Here is an 18,133-nt window from a genome sequence, read left to right as displayed (position 1 = left end):
GTGGTTAAAGTCCTAGGCAGCCAACCAAAAATTGAGCAGCATAAACCTACCAGCCACTCAATGGGAGAATTTTATGGCAATCTATTTCTAGAAAACTTTATAGCCCTGGAAATTCCATGACTATTTTAGATGAAATGCTCGTACAAAGAACAGACAAACTAATGATGAACTAACCACAAAAGGGTAAGTGACACAGTCCAGATAATATAAGTAAAGAACTCCCTGGCGTCTCAGTTTGATCTTTGTACCATATTATCTATCCAATCTAAAGAAAAGAGAACAGAATAAAGGAAGATGATTCCAAATACTTTAGCATTAGACAGTTGCCAAATATGCTATGAGTAAATACTTCACCCTGGACAGAGGGTGGTTTTCAATCTATCTACTAGGTAGAGCCCTGCAATGCAGGGGGGAAAGTTTAGAAGGAATACAATGTAGGATTATTGTGTTACACTCAGTCTTCATCTGTGGCTGATTCCATAATATTCAGGAAAAAAGGAGTTGAGGAAGGGTAGAAATCCAGTGATGTACAGTAGAACCCTAGTACTCGACCGCATCAGTACTCAAAAATAATCGGACTTAGATGCGAAATATCAAGAAAATTTTCTATCGGATCTCAAATAAAACATCGGAATTCAACCCAACATATATGATTTTTGTAAACAAAAGTAGTTCATGTTTCGGTAACTCGGCGTTAGTTGGTGGTGTTAGCATGTATGTGTTGTTTAAACCTTTTACAGTTATATTCCAAGCGTTTTGCTCTTAATTTTCGTTTTTGCACTGTTTTCAGATAAAAAGCATAGGTCTTTAGAAAGGTTTTTTGAAAAAGTCATCAAGATAAGGAACTGGTTCAGTGTGTTATCGATATTGTTGATGTTAATTTAGTAAACCCTTTTAGAAAACAGCTAAGGAAAAGCCAACAGCACACCCATTAGAGAAAGCCAGCCAGGTCCTAGTGAAAAAAAGGCAAAGAAGAGGGAAAAAAAACTCCTGAAAAGCAGCTACCAGTTGGTTTTATGGAAGGGGATTGATTCCCCTTCCCAACAACTCTCTCTCCACAGCTCCTCTCCACATCCGTGTCCACAGTTACAGATCCTCATCCATCTCAGGGTATGGGCCATATTGTAGTTGTTAAAAACGTTTTTAATGTTGTGTTTCTTATTTAAACTATATTATTTAACTCCAAACTTATTTACTTTGAAATTTCTATGTAATGTTTTGTATACAAAGGCTTTAAGGTTAGGGCAAAAATTTAGGGATTGAGAACGAATTAATCCGTTTTTTGTTGTTTTGGGGTTTTTTCAGGGAGCCCTTTGCAGACGGCTCACAAAATTATGTATGTATGAACGTATCCATGAAAGTCCCTACTAAAAGGCAAAAGGTTTATACAACATGGGAAAACAGGAGCATTCGGTTATTTCTTATGGAAAAAATTTATTCGGAACTCGACTGCATCACAGCTCAACACTCCTTCTAGAACAGATTAGCATCAAAGTCCGGGGTTCTACTGTACTCTATATTTTCATCTCTTAACTAGTTCACAGCATTTTAAATAATTCAAGAATCATTTTGTCAAATATTACATATCTGAAATTCATTCAAAATCAATTTTTCAAATAGTGTTTAAGGATTTGTAGTTAAGAGTTATAATGGTACATTCAAAACATTAAAAACCTCTGGTAAACTTTCAGAGAATTTCTCCTCATGGTTCAGAGAAAACAATGAGGAGCATGATATAAATCTTTCGTATTCCTTCAGAAATAATGGCAAATGTAAAAAGAATTCCATGCTGTCTCAATGTTTTTAACGTGCTTTCAAAATGATGACATTTTCAAGAATATTTATGTATAAATACAGGAACAAATGACAAATTCAATGCAACTTTCCTAAAATGAGGTTACTGCATAAGATGTACAGTAATATCAGAAGTTCAACCTAAAAGCCTAGAGATTCAGCTTAGTAGAATGGATAAAAGTATGAGCTATGAAGTTGGACTCCTGTGTAACCTTAGGCAAATTACTTAAACTATGCCTAAGTCTTACTCTATAAAAATGAAGAAATACATGAGAGTTGTTAAAAAATAAAAAGTAAATGTTATGTATAAGGAGTTAGGATATGGCTAATAAAACCAATTATTCTATAATTAATTTTTAAATTTCCAAGCCAATAGGAGAATTTAGTACACTCTGAATTCAAGTTATTATAGGGTAGTGATTATTAACCAATATGAGAACAGCTCTGCTGGAAATTCATAAAAAAGATAGGATAGTAAGTATAAATAAATGAGAAGTGACCCAAGTCCTATTCATAAGATTCGGTTTGCTTATACCAGGGTGGTAACATATCTTACTCACTGCCACTAAGTCAATTCTGACTCAAAGGACAGAGTAGAACTGCCCCTGTGGGTTTTGGAGACTATAAATCTTTAAGGAAATAGAATGCCTCATCTTTCTCCGACAGCAGCTGGTGGTTTTGAACTACTGACCTTGCAGTCAGGTAGCAACCCAACTCTTAACTACTATGCTACTAGGGTTCCTAGGTAACATGCCTTTATCAATAAAAATATTAAACAGCTTTGTTGTAATAGGTGTTAAATGGAGAAGTTATGATAAGAATAAATAACCTATTGAGTAAATATGCAATTTCTTATCTAATGTAGCAATCCCAAATGAATAACCATGGAATTGAATTCTACCAGATTTCTCCACTTCTGTCAATCTTCTTTTAGAGGTTTCTACCAATTTTCTCCTCTAAAATCAGTTGGCAGAAACATGCTATTCTCTTTTCTTCAAAAGGATAACCAGAACAATCTGCCCCTTGATCACTCAGGCAGCAATCAGGGTCAACTCTTGAGTATGCTACAGCACTGCCCCATCTAGAAGAAAATGAAGTTCCTAATCCAGTAAGAGAGGACAGAGAGGCAGAGCAACACAAGACATAACAAAGCCAACAAGAGAGAACACTAAAATTACAAAGGACTACAGAGAAGAGAAATAGGTTGACAAAAATGCACTTGTCACAGAGCAAATGCTCATTAAATATTTAGTGAATTAATGATTAATTATAAAAGATAAATGGTTTATGAAGTGAATGATTCTGAAAAGAGTCCAAATATGAAAACAAAAAATAAAGAATCTTGGATCACTTATTTCTAATCTTAAAAGCACCACTGACTTTTCCAAAACAAATTGTTATAGTTTATGAAAACATTTTTGGAAATATAAATATGATCAAAATATCTTTTGAGAATGATGAGGGCAAAGAATGTACAAATGTGCTTTACACAATTGATGTATGTATGGATTGTGATAAGAGTTGTATGAGCCCCTAATAAAATGATTAATAAATAAATAAATAAGATCAAAATATCATAATTAGGTCTTTGTGTCCTATAATTTTTAGTGTGCTTTTAAAATGAAAGCATAAAGAGTAAAAAAATAGTTTCCAATAATAGTCTAAGAAATAAAATATTTAGCTTCATATGTCAGGTGTTTACTAGCTTAGCAAGCTAAAGACAACTTTAAATGTGTGCTACTTAAAATCTTTATACTTCTTTCCTTAACTCACTTTTCTGTTTTGAAGAATATTGCACAACCGTCCACATGCTTTCTCTCCTGCTCAGACATGATTTTGGCACGTGACTTTGGAGAAAAAAATCCATCATATCCACGCTCCTTCAATGCTGGCAGAAAGAGAGTGAAATATTGCTCTGTTTCCACTTCCTGAGACAAAAGAAAAGTTATCATCCACATGACAGAGGAAAGCCTGGTTAAGATATAATATCTGAGCATCATGGCTAAGATATGTTTAAGTCAAAATAATTCACATTAACAAGTATTTTCTATCCAATTGTTAGTAACTGCCACTTGACAATGGCCGCTTTGCAAAGCAGAATGAATCAGCAAGGAGATTTGATTCTCAGGCTCACACACCTACTAATAGGTATAGGACTACATCTCCCCTTTCTTTATAACCAATTTAAAGTTCATTTCACTATAGTTCGTTTCCTCAAAGCTGGTTACAAATGGGATTAAGTGGAAGCTGTTGTTCTTGTTAGGTAATGATTGTCAAGTGGATTCCAACTCACAGTGACCCTACCGACAACAGAATGAAACACTACCTGATCCTGTGCCACCCTCACAACTGTTGCTAGTAAATAGGTAATAGAAATAGTAAATATTATATATAAATAAGTAATTTTTAAATTATTTATTCTCCTCAATCTTGGTGAAAAGAATGATACCAAAGTAGGATAAAGATAAGATTAATAGTATTTCTATATTAAGTAATTATACTCTAATTTTTAGGCACCTGATATCAATTATTCTTAGTCTTAGCTAATTTAGCAATTTTCACATGAGACTTTTTGAATCATATAACATTTTAAAAAATCTTTCCAAATGAAATAATCAAATATGAAGATAATTATTTATGTTTGAAGAGTCTCTTAAGAGATTTTATAATAGCAAAAACTTTTAAGCAGCCCAACAGTAGGTACAAGGCTACAATTAAAATAGAAAAATTTATTAAGAACTTTAATAACACAGTAAGTGTACTAGTGAATAAACAAAAATCATATATGAAAGTGTAATCCCAATTTATTTTATAATTTATCTGTAAGCAGAGGTAAGAAAATAGAAAAAAGTCTAAAAAAAATAGACCTAACACTTTAACACAACAAATACCTCTGAGATACGGAATTAGGTGTTTCCCTAATCATGATTTAATTTTTTCAAACATTTGACTTCTCCAGAATACTTTTAAAAGAAAAAAAAGTTTTAAAATAATTTTTTTAAGCTATGCTTTCTAAATACTACGAATAAAGCACAACTGTGAAATAACTGTAACAATCTAATTTTGGTTTTGCCTTCTTCTTCCTTCCCACTATCAGTAAATTATTCAAAGAAAGGTTAATTTATGAAACTTTTTACCTCTTGTTATTCCTCAGGAAATCATGTGAATCACAGACAACATAATAAATTATCAAGCTACTCTAGTAGAAAAAAAATAGAATACATCTCAGGCTTTGTTAAAAACAAATGTATGAGATTGTAACATTTCAAAATGCTGAAGCACATTTAAACAATATGCTTTCAAAGATGCTAGGAGAAAAATTACTAAGGCCTTCCTATAAAAAGCATAAAACTTGTATTTCATGGAAAGGTGTTTCTTTTTCAGTTAAATTCATTATAAAGTGTCAAAAATGGTAAGAGTCTAAATTTCAGTGTTATTTAGAATAAGATAAAAAATGGACAGTTTATAATGCAGTATTATCAATATTTGAAATATTTATATTTAAGTAACAACTGTGTACAAGCACTTTTTCTTTAGATGCCACTATAAATTAACATGCTACTTCAAAAGGCTAGGGCTAACAACCAACTAGTTTTCTCCTTTGTCAAAACCATGATTTGTTCATGAAGTGAACTGCTAACATGGATAATAAATACGATTATTATTCATTTTCACTTAAGAAAATAGTGAATGAATTTAAACGAATGGTCGTATTCAGAAGTTTTACTATAAGAATATTTTAAATGCTTATTAAAGTTGTCTTTTTTTTTCTTTTAAGAAGAGAGAAATAACAACTTTTAGATTTTGCTTTGAATACAGTAATCTCACCCAAAGGCAAGATTTATTAAGTTTACCTTTTAAGTTTAAAAACCAATTTAATTTCTATAGTGTTACCTGAAGACTAATGATATCTGCGTCACAGTTAACAATTTCTTCCATAATTCCCTTTTTCCTGTATTCCCAGTTTAATGCCCAGGATGGGCAATAGCCATATAGCTGCCGCGTAGCGTATTTATCACATAACACATTGTAACACATAACCGTGAATGATGCTAAGAAGTGGGAGAAAAAAATAGCAGACAAAAGGGAGAAAATTAGGCAACTTTTTTCAAAGCAATCTGTATTTTAAATTTTCAGGATTTTTAATAAAAAATAATCCAAAAAAACAATCCAAATTTTGTCAGAATGGTGATTCTTTGCATGTAATTTACTATGTAAAGATTCTCTGTAAATGAAACAAAAGTAAATTTCCGCTTCACCCTGACTAAAGACTAATACTTCATTAGTTTGAGGGGTAATGTAAATATCCATACTTAAAATTTTTTAGGAGTGTCTATCACTGATGTCTTGATTAGAGTGAAAACTAACAAATCTTAATAATAAGCAAATTTCCTTTCTCACAAAATCAATTTGAATTTTTTATTTCATTTTTAATGCCCTTGGGCTGTAGCAAGATTGTGCACAAACTTAATACAGGTAGTAGAAGACCATTTCTATTCAAAGGGTCCTGTAAGGATCAATACTATGAGCTACCAATTGGGAACTTGTTAGAAATACACAGCGCCTCAGCCCTAAGACCTATGACTCAAATCTGCCAATTACTTGAATCCTGAAGTCATTTATACGCGCGACTGGATTCTCATTCCTGGCTGTTCATCAGAATCACTTCACATAGAACTTTAAAAATAAAAAGTTCATATAACCAAATTAAAGTTAAAAAAAAAACAGTTACCGTTGACTTCATTCTGACTCATTGCAACCTCGTGTGTGTCAGAAAAGAATTGAACTGTGGTATATAGGATTGTCAAAGGCTTTTTGGTATTACATTGGTCAGGCCTTTCTTCTAAGAGGTCTCTGGGTGCACTCAACCTTATGGTCGGCTGCAGAGCAAATTAACCATTTTCACCAACCAGGTATACCAAAGTCAGAATATTAGGGCACTAATATTAGGGCACTCTTATTTAACACGCATCTCAAATTATTACAATGAACACACATGATTAGCAATCACATATTGAGATAAACTGTGAGAAAATCAAGGTAAAATAATATTTGATTGGGGTCAGTTCATTTTCAAATAATAGTAGTAGGAAAAACTTACTTAGTATAGTGATCATCTGAGGGTTTAATGATTGATCAATGATCATTTGGGGAATTATTTCAATTTGAGCTAATTTGTATTACCTTATTATCCTCATTCAGTTTTATTTAAGATTTTGTGAAATAAGATATTCCACAAAGGGCCAGAAATTACTATTTTATGATATCTACCAAGCAGCAGCCCCAAACCAAACTGTTGTGTCAATTCAACTGTGATTCATAGTAACCTTGCAGGACAGAATAGAACTATCCAATAGAGTTTGCTTTCCATAATCTTTACAAAAAGACTGCCCCATCTTTCTCCCAGACTGGCTGGTAAGAGTAAACCTCCAGCCTTTTGGTTAGCAGTTGAACTTTTAATCATAGCACCATGACTAAAAGCTATAATGAGGCTTCAAAAAGCTTGTGGAAATAAATGGAAATAAAAGAATTGAATTATCCCAAATATTTTGAAGCCTCCTTAGATGTATGTTAAAAACTCTTTATACTAGTGCCAACATCCAAAATTGAACTAGCAATTTTTAAACAGATGGAAATAAATTAAGTCACTTTCATCACTAATCTCCTATACTCTGTTTACATATTATAGTATATTTTCATTATCTTGGCTTTGATTCTTACATGGCTTAATTATCATTATGGCCCCTTAACTGTGGCCAGTTATCATACACATCCCAAAATGTAGTTAAAAGGCATTTAAAAATATCCCTCTACTTTTACAGCATTCAAGAGTTTACTTAGGAAAGCATCATACATATATTCCAAGAAAACTCCAGAACAGTTTTTAACAAAGAAAAGTATCTATTTTCAGCTTTGGGCAATTAAATAAAAAAATTTTGTTGGGCTCATGTAGAAAGAAAATGTTTTGAAAATGATGCCAGTAACATATGTATAAATGTGCTTGATACAATTGATGTGGGGATTGTTATAAGAGGTCTAACAGCCCCCAATAAAACTATTCTTAAAAAAATGTTGTTCCTTTTCATAGAAATATGGTTGTGCAAAATTAAGAAAGCCTTTTTTCAAAAATATGCTTACTCCCACTTTTCAAAGGGGATTACTTTGAAAATGAGAAAATGATCTTTAATGTCAGAAAGAAAATAATTACACATTACAGGGAAAGTCAAGTATAAAATAAGTCTACCTGACATAAGACTTTATTAAAAACCTTAGCTTTCCACATATTTTGCTCAAAGCATCCATATAAAACCTATTAACTGAATCCTGATAATATTTATGATAAAACTAACAGTGTCTGTTATATCAGGCTGATGCTGTGGCTCTATAGTTTACAATTATCACCTCTGGTAGCAAAGCTCTGGAAGCACTGAACTGCAGACCCCCACAGTCAGCAGTTCACACCCACCAGCTATTCCAAGGAAGAAAGATGAGGCTGTCTATTCCCATAAAATGTAAAGCCTAGGAAACCCTGTGATAGGGCTGCTATGAGCCAGAACTGATTCGATGGCAATGGGTTTGCTGTTTTAGTGACAGACACAAGAGAGTACTGTATACTACAATACTTAATGTTTGTAAAATATAAACAGAATGTTACACTTCCCAGGCTTTCAAACCCAACATTATCCTAATAACAAAACAAATTACCCCTCATTTAAATTTAACTGAACCTTACTTTTAAAAAGGGAAAATGAAGGAGTTATTCTAAGAACTTCAACTTATGCTAAAAATCATTGAAATAGTATTTTATGATTAATTTAACCTTCATAAGGGTGATATTTTTATTTGTTAATTTAAAAATTAAATTAGGTATCATGAAAATGTACTACTCTTGTGATTTAAAAAAGAAGAAAAGGCACTTGGTTAAGTATTAATTCATAGCAATATATATAAAGCAGAATCCCCAATCCTAAAATGTCTAACATGTTAATAGGAAGTCCTGCAATGTCAAAAAATATGTATCAAGAAAGAGATAAAGGTTTATATTTTCTAGATTACTACAGTTCTAGAAATGATAAGCCCTTAAATTTTTCAAATACTCACCCTGTAGCATTTCTAAAAGAGAGGGAGTGGGGTGTGGAAAGGGGGAGAAAGACAGAGGGAGGAAGGGAGAGCGTGCACACAAGTGATCCCATAGCCATGGAGTCAATGCCAACTCAGAATGACCGTATTAGTAAGACGCAGCAGCTCCTTAGGGCTTCAGAGTCTGTAAATCTTCAGGGGAGCAGTTTCATCTTTCTCTCATGGAACAGCTGGTGGGTTCAAACTGTCAACATTACAGTTGGAGCAGCTCAATGGTTAACCCACAGCTATGACCGGTTTAATCATTCTTCCACTGAAAGAATGCTATCAGTCAATAAAATACCCAAGCTGTTTAAAATATTATTACTCATTTTCCTTAAGTCCACCAATGTCCTGTGTGGACTCTAGTTGTACATGACATCTAGAAAGGTATATTACAGAAATAATTCTAAAACCAAGTGCTGTATTGTTAAGATATAAGAACTTGTACATAAGCTTATGATAGTATGAATGTTTTTTGGTATACCCATTAGTATTTTTAACACTCATGTACCAGTGCAAGTGTAAAGAAAGGTCTGTTTTAATTATATGTCACAAAGTTTAAATGGCATTTCAAATACTTCTGAAAACCACTAAAAAGAAAAACTCATTTACCTGAGGGCAGAATTTGGTCTCGTTCTTTTAATGTAATCCATGGCCTCGGAGGAAGCTGCTCAGGATGAACTGCAAAGAAAAAAAAATTGTTTTAATTAAATTGTGTGTGTTTCTAAAATTGGATCTATTTATTTTATGAAACCAAATCAAATTATCTCCAACTATACTACTTCACAAGCTTAAAAACTTAATGTTGGATTTAATAAAGATATAAAAACTAAAGGAAGTATAAAATTAGGTATACAGAAAACATACAGTACTAGAAAAGAACATTAGGAACCTCACTAGCTGGGATTTAAGGGGAAAAAAATTAATAGTCTTCATTTCAATGCCTTTATTAAGTATGCAAGTTCTCCTGACTAAACCTAATTCCTTACTAAGAAATCAAAGCTACATTAAGTTACAATATATTGATAAAACTAAACCCCCAAAATATTTATAATAAAAAATACATGACTTTATAATAAAAACTATTCAATTTCATAATGGCGCTTTTATTTCCTAATTTTAGTATTTCCCTTCTTTATAAATATACTAACTGCCATTAAATCAATTCAGACTCATAGCAACACTATAGGACAGGGTAGAATTGCCCCAGAGAGTTCCCGAGGCTGTAAGTCTTTATGGGAATATAAAGCCTAATCTTACTCTCATGAAGTGGCTGGAAGCTTCAAACTATTGACCTGTGATTAGCAGCCCAATACATAACCCACTATGTTACTATGAATCCTTTATAAAAGCAGTGCAAAATGGTAATAGAAGTAAATTGTACAGAAAAAGGAAGATACTAGTTTAACATTATGTCAGATTATCTTTATCAATATCATGAAATTATATACTCCCCAACAACCAGGCAGAAATTTTATTACGATTTAATTAACCCCTTTTCAAATCCCTAAAATATTCTACAAGTATAGGATGATTTAATTCCTGTTTGCAGGCTTACCCAGGGCATGAAAGCAGGAAAAAAACAGTCAAGTTGGTATAGATTCGACTCCAACTAATGAAAACTGCAGGTATGTCAGAGTAGAATTGTACTCCACAGTGCTCCCAATGGCTGATATCCATGCCACCCCACTCATCCCCCCCACCGAAACTAAATGCCAGGCCTAGTGTCCTGAGGTGTCTCTTGGTGGACTTGAACCATCAACCTTTTAGTTTGCAACTGAGTGGTTAATGATTTATGTCATCTGGACTCTGAAAAATTTTATTTGCTTAAAAATAAAAAGACTCCCATCTTTATTCAGCCACAAACAAGTTTTGGCCAAAGTATACAAGATTTCAAAGAGTAAATACTATTAACCATTGTGGTATGCCATAAGTCTACTGAAAGGATGTTATGTTTTCTATAGCAGTCATACTTTTGAATGGCATGAACATTATTTATCACAGTCCATATCTTTTCAATCCCAGAATGACAAATTCATTGTCAAAAAGGTCATTTTAAGATCTAACTGGAAGTATATGCTGTCTGTGATAGGATTATTATCTATCCACATTCAATGAAATCCAATCAATACAACTATTATTCAAATGTATGGACCAACCAAAGAGAGTGATGAAGAAATTAAAGAAACATGCAATCAAGATGTATTGATAATTACTGGCAATTGGAATGCAAAAGTTGGAAACAGAGGAAGGAATTGTAGTTGAAAAATAAGGTCTTGTTAACAGGAACGATGCTGGAGTTCCAACTTGTTCATAGTAGATACCTTTTTTCAGCACCACAAATGATGACTATACACATGGATTTCTACAGATGTAAAACACAGAGGCCAAACTGACAACGCCTGTGGGAAGAGACTACCGAAAAACTAGCAGACTACCAACTGCTCAGACAGAAGTTTAGATTGAAACTGAAAATTAAAACAAGTCCACACAAGACAAAATACAACCTTTAGTTTAACCCACCTGAATTTCTAGAACATCTTGTGAAATTTGCTTCGTGAACTCTAATGACAGAAATCATGATGAGCTGTGGGAGGATATCAAGGACATCATTCATGAAGAAAGCAAAAAGTAATTACAAAGATAAGAAAGACAAAAGATGAAAGTGATGTCAAAAGAGACTGAAACTTGTTCTTAATCAAAGAGCAGATAAAGCAAAAGGAAGAAATGAAGTCAAAAAGCTGAGTAGAAAATGACAACGGGCAGTTTGAGAAGACAAAATCAAATATTATAATGAAATGTGTAAAGACCTACAGTTAGAAATACAAAAAGGACAAACATGCTTGCTAAATATTAATATGAAAGAACTCAAGAAAAAACTCAAACCCCTAGTTGTAATACTGCAAGATTCCAGGAACAAGATAATGAATAATGCAAGATACATCAAAAGAAGATGGAAAGAATACACAGTCACTGTACCAAAAAGAACTACCATATACACTCGAGTATAAGCCGACCTGAATATCAGCTGAGGCACCTAATTTTACCACAAAAATTGCACTAAAAACGTGCTGAAAAAAACTCTGCTTATACATGAGTATATACGGTACTTGACATTTAACCGTTTCAAGAGGTGACTTTAAGAGCAGGAACCAGGTGCTGAAAAAGAAGTTCAAGCAACACTGAAAGCATTAGCCATAAACAAAGCTCAGGAAATGATGGACTACCAACTGAAATGTTTCAATAAGCGGATAAAGCACCAGAAGCACTTACTCGTCGACGACAAGAAATTTGGAAGCCAGCTATTTAGCCAAATGACTGGAAGAGATCGGTATTTGTGCTCATTCCACTCGAATGCTCAAATTACATATCAATCAGTAATATCACCATGCAAGTAAAATTTTGCTGAAGATGATCCAACAATGGTTGCAGCAGTACAGATGAAGGAACTGTATTTGCCAGAAGTTCAGACCAGATTCAAAAGAGGAAATGGAACAAGGAATATCATTGCTGATGTTACATGGATCTTGACTCAAAGCAGAGGATACCAAAATGACGTTTACTTGTGTTTTTTTATTGACTACACATAGGCATTCAACTGTGTGGATCATAACAAACTACAGATAGCCTAATAAGAAAGAGAATTAATTCCATAACACTTCCTTGTGCTCACATGGAACTTGTACATGGACCAAGATGCAATTGTGCCAACAGAATGAGGAAATACTGTATGGTTTAAAGTCAAGAAAAGTATGTGTCAGGATTGTATCCTCTCACCATACTTGTTCAACCTGAGCAAATCATCAGAGAAGCCAGACTATATAAAGAAGGTGGAATCAAGATTGAAGGAAAGCTTATTAACAACCTGCAATATGCAGATGATGCAACTTTGCTTGCTGAAAGTGAGGAGGACTATGGATTCCAACCAAATACCAAAGCCCTAACAACTGGACAAATACACAGCATCATGATAAAGAAAAAGGTTGAAGTTGTTGAGGATTTTGGCTTGCTTGGACCCACAATCAATGCTCACAGAAGCAGCAATCAAGAAATCATTGCATTGGGACACACAAGATCTCTTTGTGTGAATGCTTATTGAAAAGCAAGAATGTTATTTTGAGGAATAAGGTGCACCTGACCCAAGCCATAATATTTTCAATCTCCTCATAATAAGACTGAAAAAAAATTGATGTATTTGAATTATGATACTAGAGAAGGATATTGAAAGTACCAGGGACTACTAATTGGATAGACAAATCTGTCTTGGAAAAAGTATGGACAGTGTTCCTCAGAGGCAAGGATGGCAAGATTTCATCTTACATACATCGAACATTTTGTCAGGAGACACCAGTTGGTGCCTAGAGAAGGGGATTATGCTTAATAATGTAGAGGGGCAGCAAAAGAGAGGGCACCAGCAACGAAACGGACTGCCACAGTAGCTGCAACGACGGGCTCAAGCATAGAAACAATTGTGAGGATGGTGCAGGGCTATGCAGTGTTTTGTTCTGTTATGCATAGGGTTGCTATGCGTCAGAGCCAACTCAATAGCACCTAACAACCTCATCTTTCCAGGCAAGCAAAGTTATAATAAAACGACAGCTCATGCAGCTAGTTCAACATATTTTAAATCTAATAATGGTACCCACTAAAAATGCCATAGCAAAATCATAGCAAGTGTCCCAAAATAGAAACCCCAAAATATAAACAAACAAGGAGCTAACCAGCTTCTGATTTCCTTATAAGTTCCATCTAAACTAACGTGCTTAAAACATCAGAAATTTGGAAACTTCTCAAAATAAAACAAATGAGGCAGATATTTTGATGTTTCCCATAATGTACTATGTTCCTCTATATACTGTGCTTAAGGTCCAATCCTTGTACCTGTGAATGCCCCCGTATTTAGAGAGACAGGGTTTTTCTTTGTACATGCAACAAGTAAACAAAGTCATATAGGAATAAGGTGCGTTTTACTCATTTCTGAGTATTGTCTTATGAGAGGGGGTACATACACTGGAAAGAGGCAAAGTTAAGGCATGAAGATGACACCATGCATCTATCTACAAGCAGCAAAGAAATTCCAAGTATTTCAAGTAGGAATCAACTAGGAGAAAGGCATGAACAATTCCTCTATGAGAGCCCTCAGAAGGAAGTGACACAGATTACAGTGAACCCTTGTTTATCGCGGTTAATCGGTTCTAGACCCTACCGTGATAAATGAAATTCCGCGAAGTAGGATTCCTTATTTGTAAATCAAATATTTTCATAGTTAGAGCATAGAGGACATGAAAAAACACCCTTTAGTCACCATTACACTCGTATTACCCAATTTATTAAACGAAAAAGGGAAAATACAGTAAAACATTTTGGACGTTACAATTATCATTTATTATTTATTATGTTATTTATGGCATCTAGTTTACAGTATTACATATTTCACATACAGTATTATTATACATAGTTCTTACAAATGCTGTAATAGCCTATGAAATGACTTAAGGGATGTACTCTACAGGTGGGTCGCCGTCTTTTTCCTCTGAAGGAGTGGGTGTAGGCAGTGGGTGCTGTTACGCAAAAACCGTGATAGAGTGAAGCCGCGGAAGTCGAAGCGCGAAGTGGCGAGGGTTCACTGTACAACCAATCTACTAGCCTGGCAAACTGAGAGAGTTCTGTTCTTTAAGGCAATCCACTTCATGATAGTTACTATAGCTCTAGAATACTAAGACACCCTATCTTAACTAATGATCACAAGTCATCTTTATTAATATATCAAAATATGATAAGGTACCCAAACAGTAACAGAAAACACTCCATGTTTAAATGGAGCTTTGTGAGTATGCATTTTTCCTTCTAGTTAAGCATGAGCAACTTGCTCTGAGTTAGTGCACCCAGTGGCATCACCTGGGAAGATTCTCTCTGGTCACAATGAACTTTTTCCTAAAAACACTTTCACTCGAACTTTTTTATGATAGCCAATTTAAGAGAGAAGAGCATGTTGGCTTGGAAATTTTGTTTCCTGCTTGGGAAAAATGCCGCAGAAACTGCTGTGATGTTGAACACAGCTTACAAGGACAGCGTTACTGGAAAAACTTAAATGTATGAGTGATTTTCTCATTTCAAAATAGGTGAAATGATGATTATAAACCTCATTTTGAGGGTTGAAAATAGCAACTCATAGTGTATTTGGAGTTTGTTCCACTGGGTCAGACTATTAATCATGCTTTCTATTTACAGGTTCTGAACAAATTGTGTGACAGTGTGTGACAAAAAATGCCTGATTTGTGCAGAGAGGGCACTGGTTTTGCCACCGTAGCAATGCACCTGCTCAAGCAGCCATCTCAGTGTGCCAGTTTTTAACAGAAAACAACATGCCTCTCCTGTCCCACTTACTCACCTGACCTCACTCTGTGCAACTTTCTGTGAATGAAGAGGGACATGAAAGAACAGCAATTTGACAACTTAAAAGAGGTGAAGAAAAAACAAGGCAGATGCTGTCCACCATCCAAATAAGTGAGTTTGAAAAATGTTTCCCAGAATGGAATCGCAGATTTGACAAACGGATTAAATGCAATTGAAAGTACTTTGAAGGTGATATGGTTGCTTTGTAAAAAAATTTAAACCCCCTATCCCCACCACAAGGGGGATGAACAAGAGAAATGTGGATGAAGGGAGACAGCAGAATGTGTAAAACATGAAAGTAATAATTGATAATTTATCAAAGAGGGAGGGAAGAGGAAAAGAGGAGATGATATCAAGGGCTCAAGTAGAAAGAAAATGCTTTGAAAATGATGATGGCAACATATGAACAAATATGCTTGATAAAATTCATGTATGCACTGTTATAAGAACTGTAAGAGCCCCCAAATAAAATGATTCATTAAAACAAAAACACTTAAATACATAGCTTTGAAAAAAGAATTCTGGGTTTTTTTTTTTTTGGGGGGGGGGGATGCCTACCCCCTCATATATTTGTACGTCAAAACCCATCCAATGAGGTAATTCTAGCTGCACTTATGTCCCTGGCCCGATAAGGTTCTGACGTTGTTAGTGCTGTCCAGTCAGTTCTGACTCACAGCGACCCCGCGTACAAGAGAACATAACACTTTGCACCATCAGCACAATTGCTATGTTTGAGCCCATTGGTGCAATAAATATGTAAATCCATCTCACTGAGGGCCATTCTGTTTTTTATCAGGTCTTTATCAGGCATAGTGTCCTTCTTCAAGGACTGGCCCCTTCTGATAACATCTTCAAAGCACATGAGACAAATTCTTGCCATCCTTGCTTCTAAGGAGATTCCAGCTGTACTCTTTCAAAGACAAACTTGTTGGTTCTTCATAATAAAGTAATAGACTTCAGAAATCCCGATCAGAAAATAGAAAATAAGGAGTGTCAACAGACAGCTACACATAAGTTCCAGCACACCCAACATATGTATCTAATGTTGCTTGTATGCAAATCGCAGGGGGAGAAAATGAAACACTTCTAGATTTGTGAAAACACTTTTAACATAATATTACAATAATAATAATAATAATAATACCAATAGCACATCAAAGTAGCACCCATTTATTTTTACCAACCATTTTAGGTAGTCAGACATTTATGACCTGGGGACTATGTGTATATAACATCGTTTTTGTACAATGTCCAAATCACCTGATGTCCTTTTTCATGAAACGTATCACAGATGTTAAGCAATGTGTGAATATATTATAGACCAAAAATCAAATGCATGATGTTCACCAATATCCAAGAGCCAACAAACATATGAAAAGATGTTCAATTTCCACACCAATAAAAAGTTTTAAATGAGATAACTTACCCAGGCTGACAAAATTTTCAAGTTATTAATATCAAGGATTGATAACTGCATTAAGAGACAGCTACTTGCATAGTTTTACGTATCAAACCAAACCTACTACCATCAAGTGAATTCCAATTCAGTAACCCTACGAGACAGAGTAGGATTAGAGTTTCTTAGACTTTATGGGAAGTCTTTATGGGAAGAACAGTCCGTCTCATCTTTTCCTAGTAAAGCTGTTGATGAGTTTGAACCACCAACCGTGAGGTTGGCAATCCAACTCTTTTTAATCACTTTATTAGGGGCTCTTACAACTCTGTAACATTCCATATATCAATTGTATCAAGCATATTTGTACAAATGTCACCATCATCATCTCCAAAACATTTTCCTACTTGAACCCTTGGTATAAGTTCCTCTTTCCCCTCCTCCCTTCCCTGGTGTGTCCTTAATCAATTATATATTGTTATTGTTATTTCATATCTTACACTGTCCATTGTCTCCCTCCGCCCACACTTCTGTTAATGGTCCCCTTGGGGGAAGGGGGACGTTCTATCCAATCTTGTGATTGCTTCCCCCTTTCTCACTCTTCCCCCTACCCTCATGATATGGCTACTCCCTTACTGTTCCTGAGGCGTTTATCTTTCCGGAATTCCATGTGTCAAGAGATCTTACCTGTACCAATGTGTGTTCTCCAGTCTAGCCAGATTTGTAAGTTAGAACTGGGTCATGAGTGGGGGGAAGGAAATATTCATCAGGAACTAGAGGAATGATGTGTGATTCGTCGGGTGCTATGCTGCACCTTGGATGAATCATCCCTTCCTTCTAACCTTCTGTGGGGGGAAGCACCTGAACTTTGAACGCACGGTGCCACCAGGGCTCCTACTAGCATGTACAGACGGTACAAATATAATTGCTCCAGATTCTTGATAGACAAATTGGCATCATTTTAAACTTTTAAACATCCATGTCCCTGTGACTCAGCAATGTTATTTCTGAGGATCTGCCACACAACCCATTGATTTGAATCAGCTTTCAAAAGAGGTTTATCATACCACTGTTAATAGCAAAAAATAGTGGAAAGTGTCTAAATAATGCCTATAAAATAGAAGTCTATGCAGCCATTAAAAATAAAAACGGATGGATAAATGGATATATAGGCTATAGCGTAAGACAACCTACAAATATTGGTGAGTGAAAATAGAGAAAAGCATAATAATAAATTCTGATAAATTTTATCACACTAAAAGCCACATGTGAAAAGTAATACTATAAAATTTCTATTAATGGTTTTTACACAAAAATACCAACAAAAAAGCCTAGAATAATACACACCCAACATTGAAGTGTAATTACTTAAGATAAAAAAACAGTAGGGTCAAAGAAAGTGTTAACCTTAAGAGTAATTAAAAAAAA

The 18,133-nt window shown here is 34.6% G+C and overlaps 1 protein-coding gene across 1 annotated transcript in view; it reads right to left on the bottom strand.

Moving 5' to 3' along the window:
• The window catches only part of CNOT6L (CCR4-NOT transcription complex subunit 6 like), a 61,183-nt gene that overhangs the window by 20,535 nt on the left and 22,515 nt on the right, over nucleotides 1–18,133 (bottom strand). The window contains exons 5-7 of the mRNA XM_004703216.3: nucleotides 9,529–9,597; nucleotides 5,689–5,846; nucleotides 3,568–3,722 (exon numbers count right to left, since the gene is read on the bottom strand). Of these exons, the coding sequence (XP_004703273.1) occupies nucleotides 3,568–3,722; nucleotides 5,689–5,846; nucleotides 9,529–9,597 (382 nt within the window). The remainder of the gene's footprint in view (nucleotides 1–3,567; nucleotides 3,723–5,688; nucleotides 5,847–9,528; nucleotides 9,598–18,133) is intronic.

The sequence above is a fragment of the Echinops telfairi genome, unplaced genomic scaffold (genome assembly GCF_000313985.2).
Source record: "Echinops telfairi isolate 266 unplaced genomic scaffold, ASM31398v2 ScPeMD7_7468;HRSCAF=8506_0, whole genome shotgun sequence".
Classification (NCBI taxonomy): Eukaryota; Metazoa; Chordata; class Mammalia; order Afrosoricida; family Tenrecidae; genus Echinops; species Echinops telfairi.
This window is presented reverse-complemented; position numbering and strand designations above follow the sequence as displayed.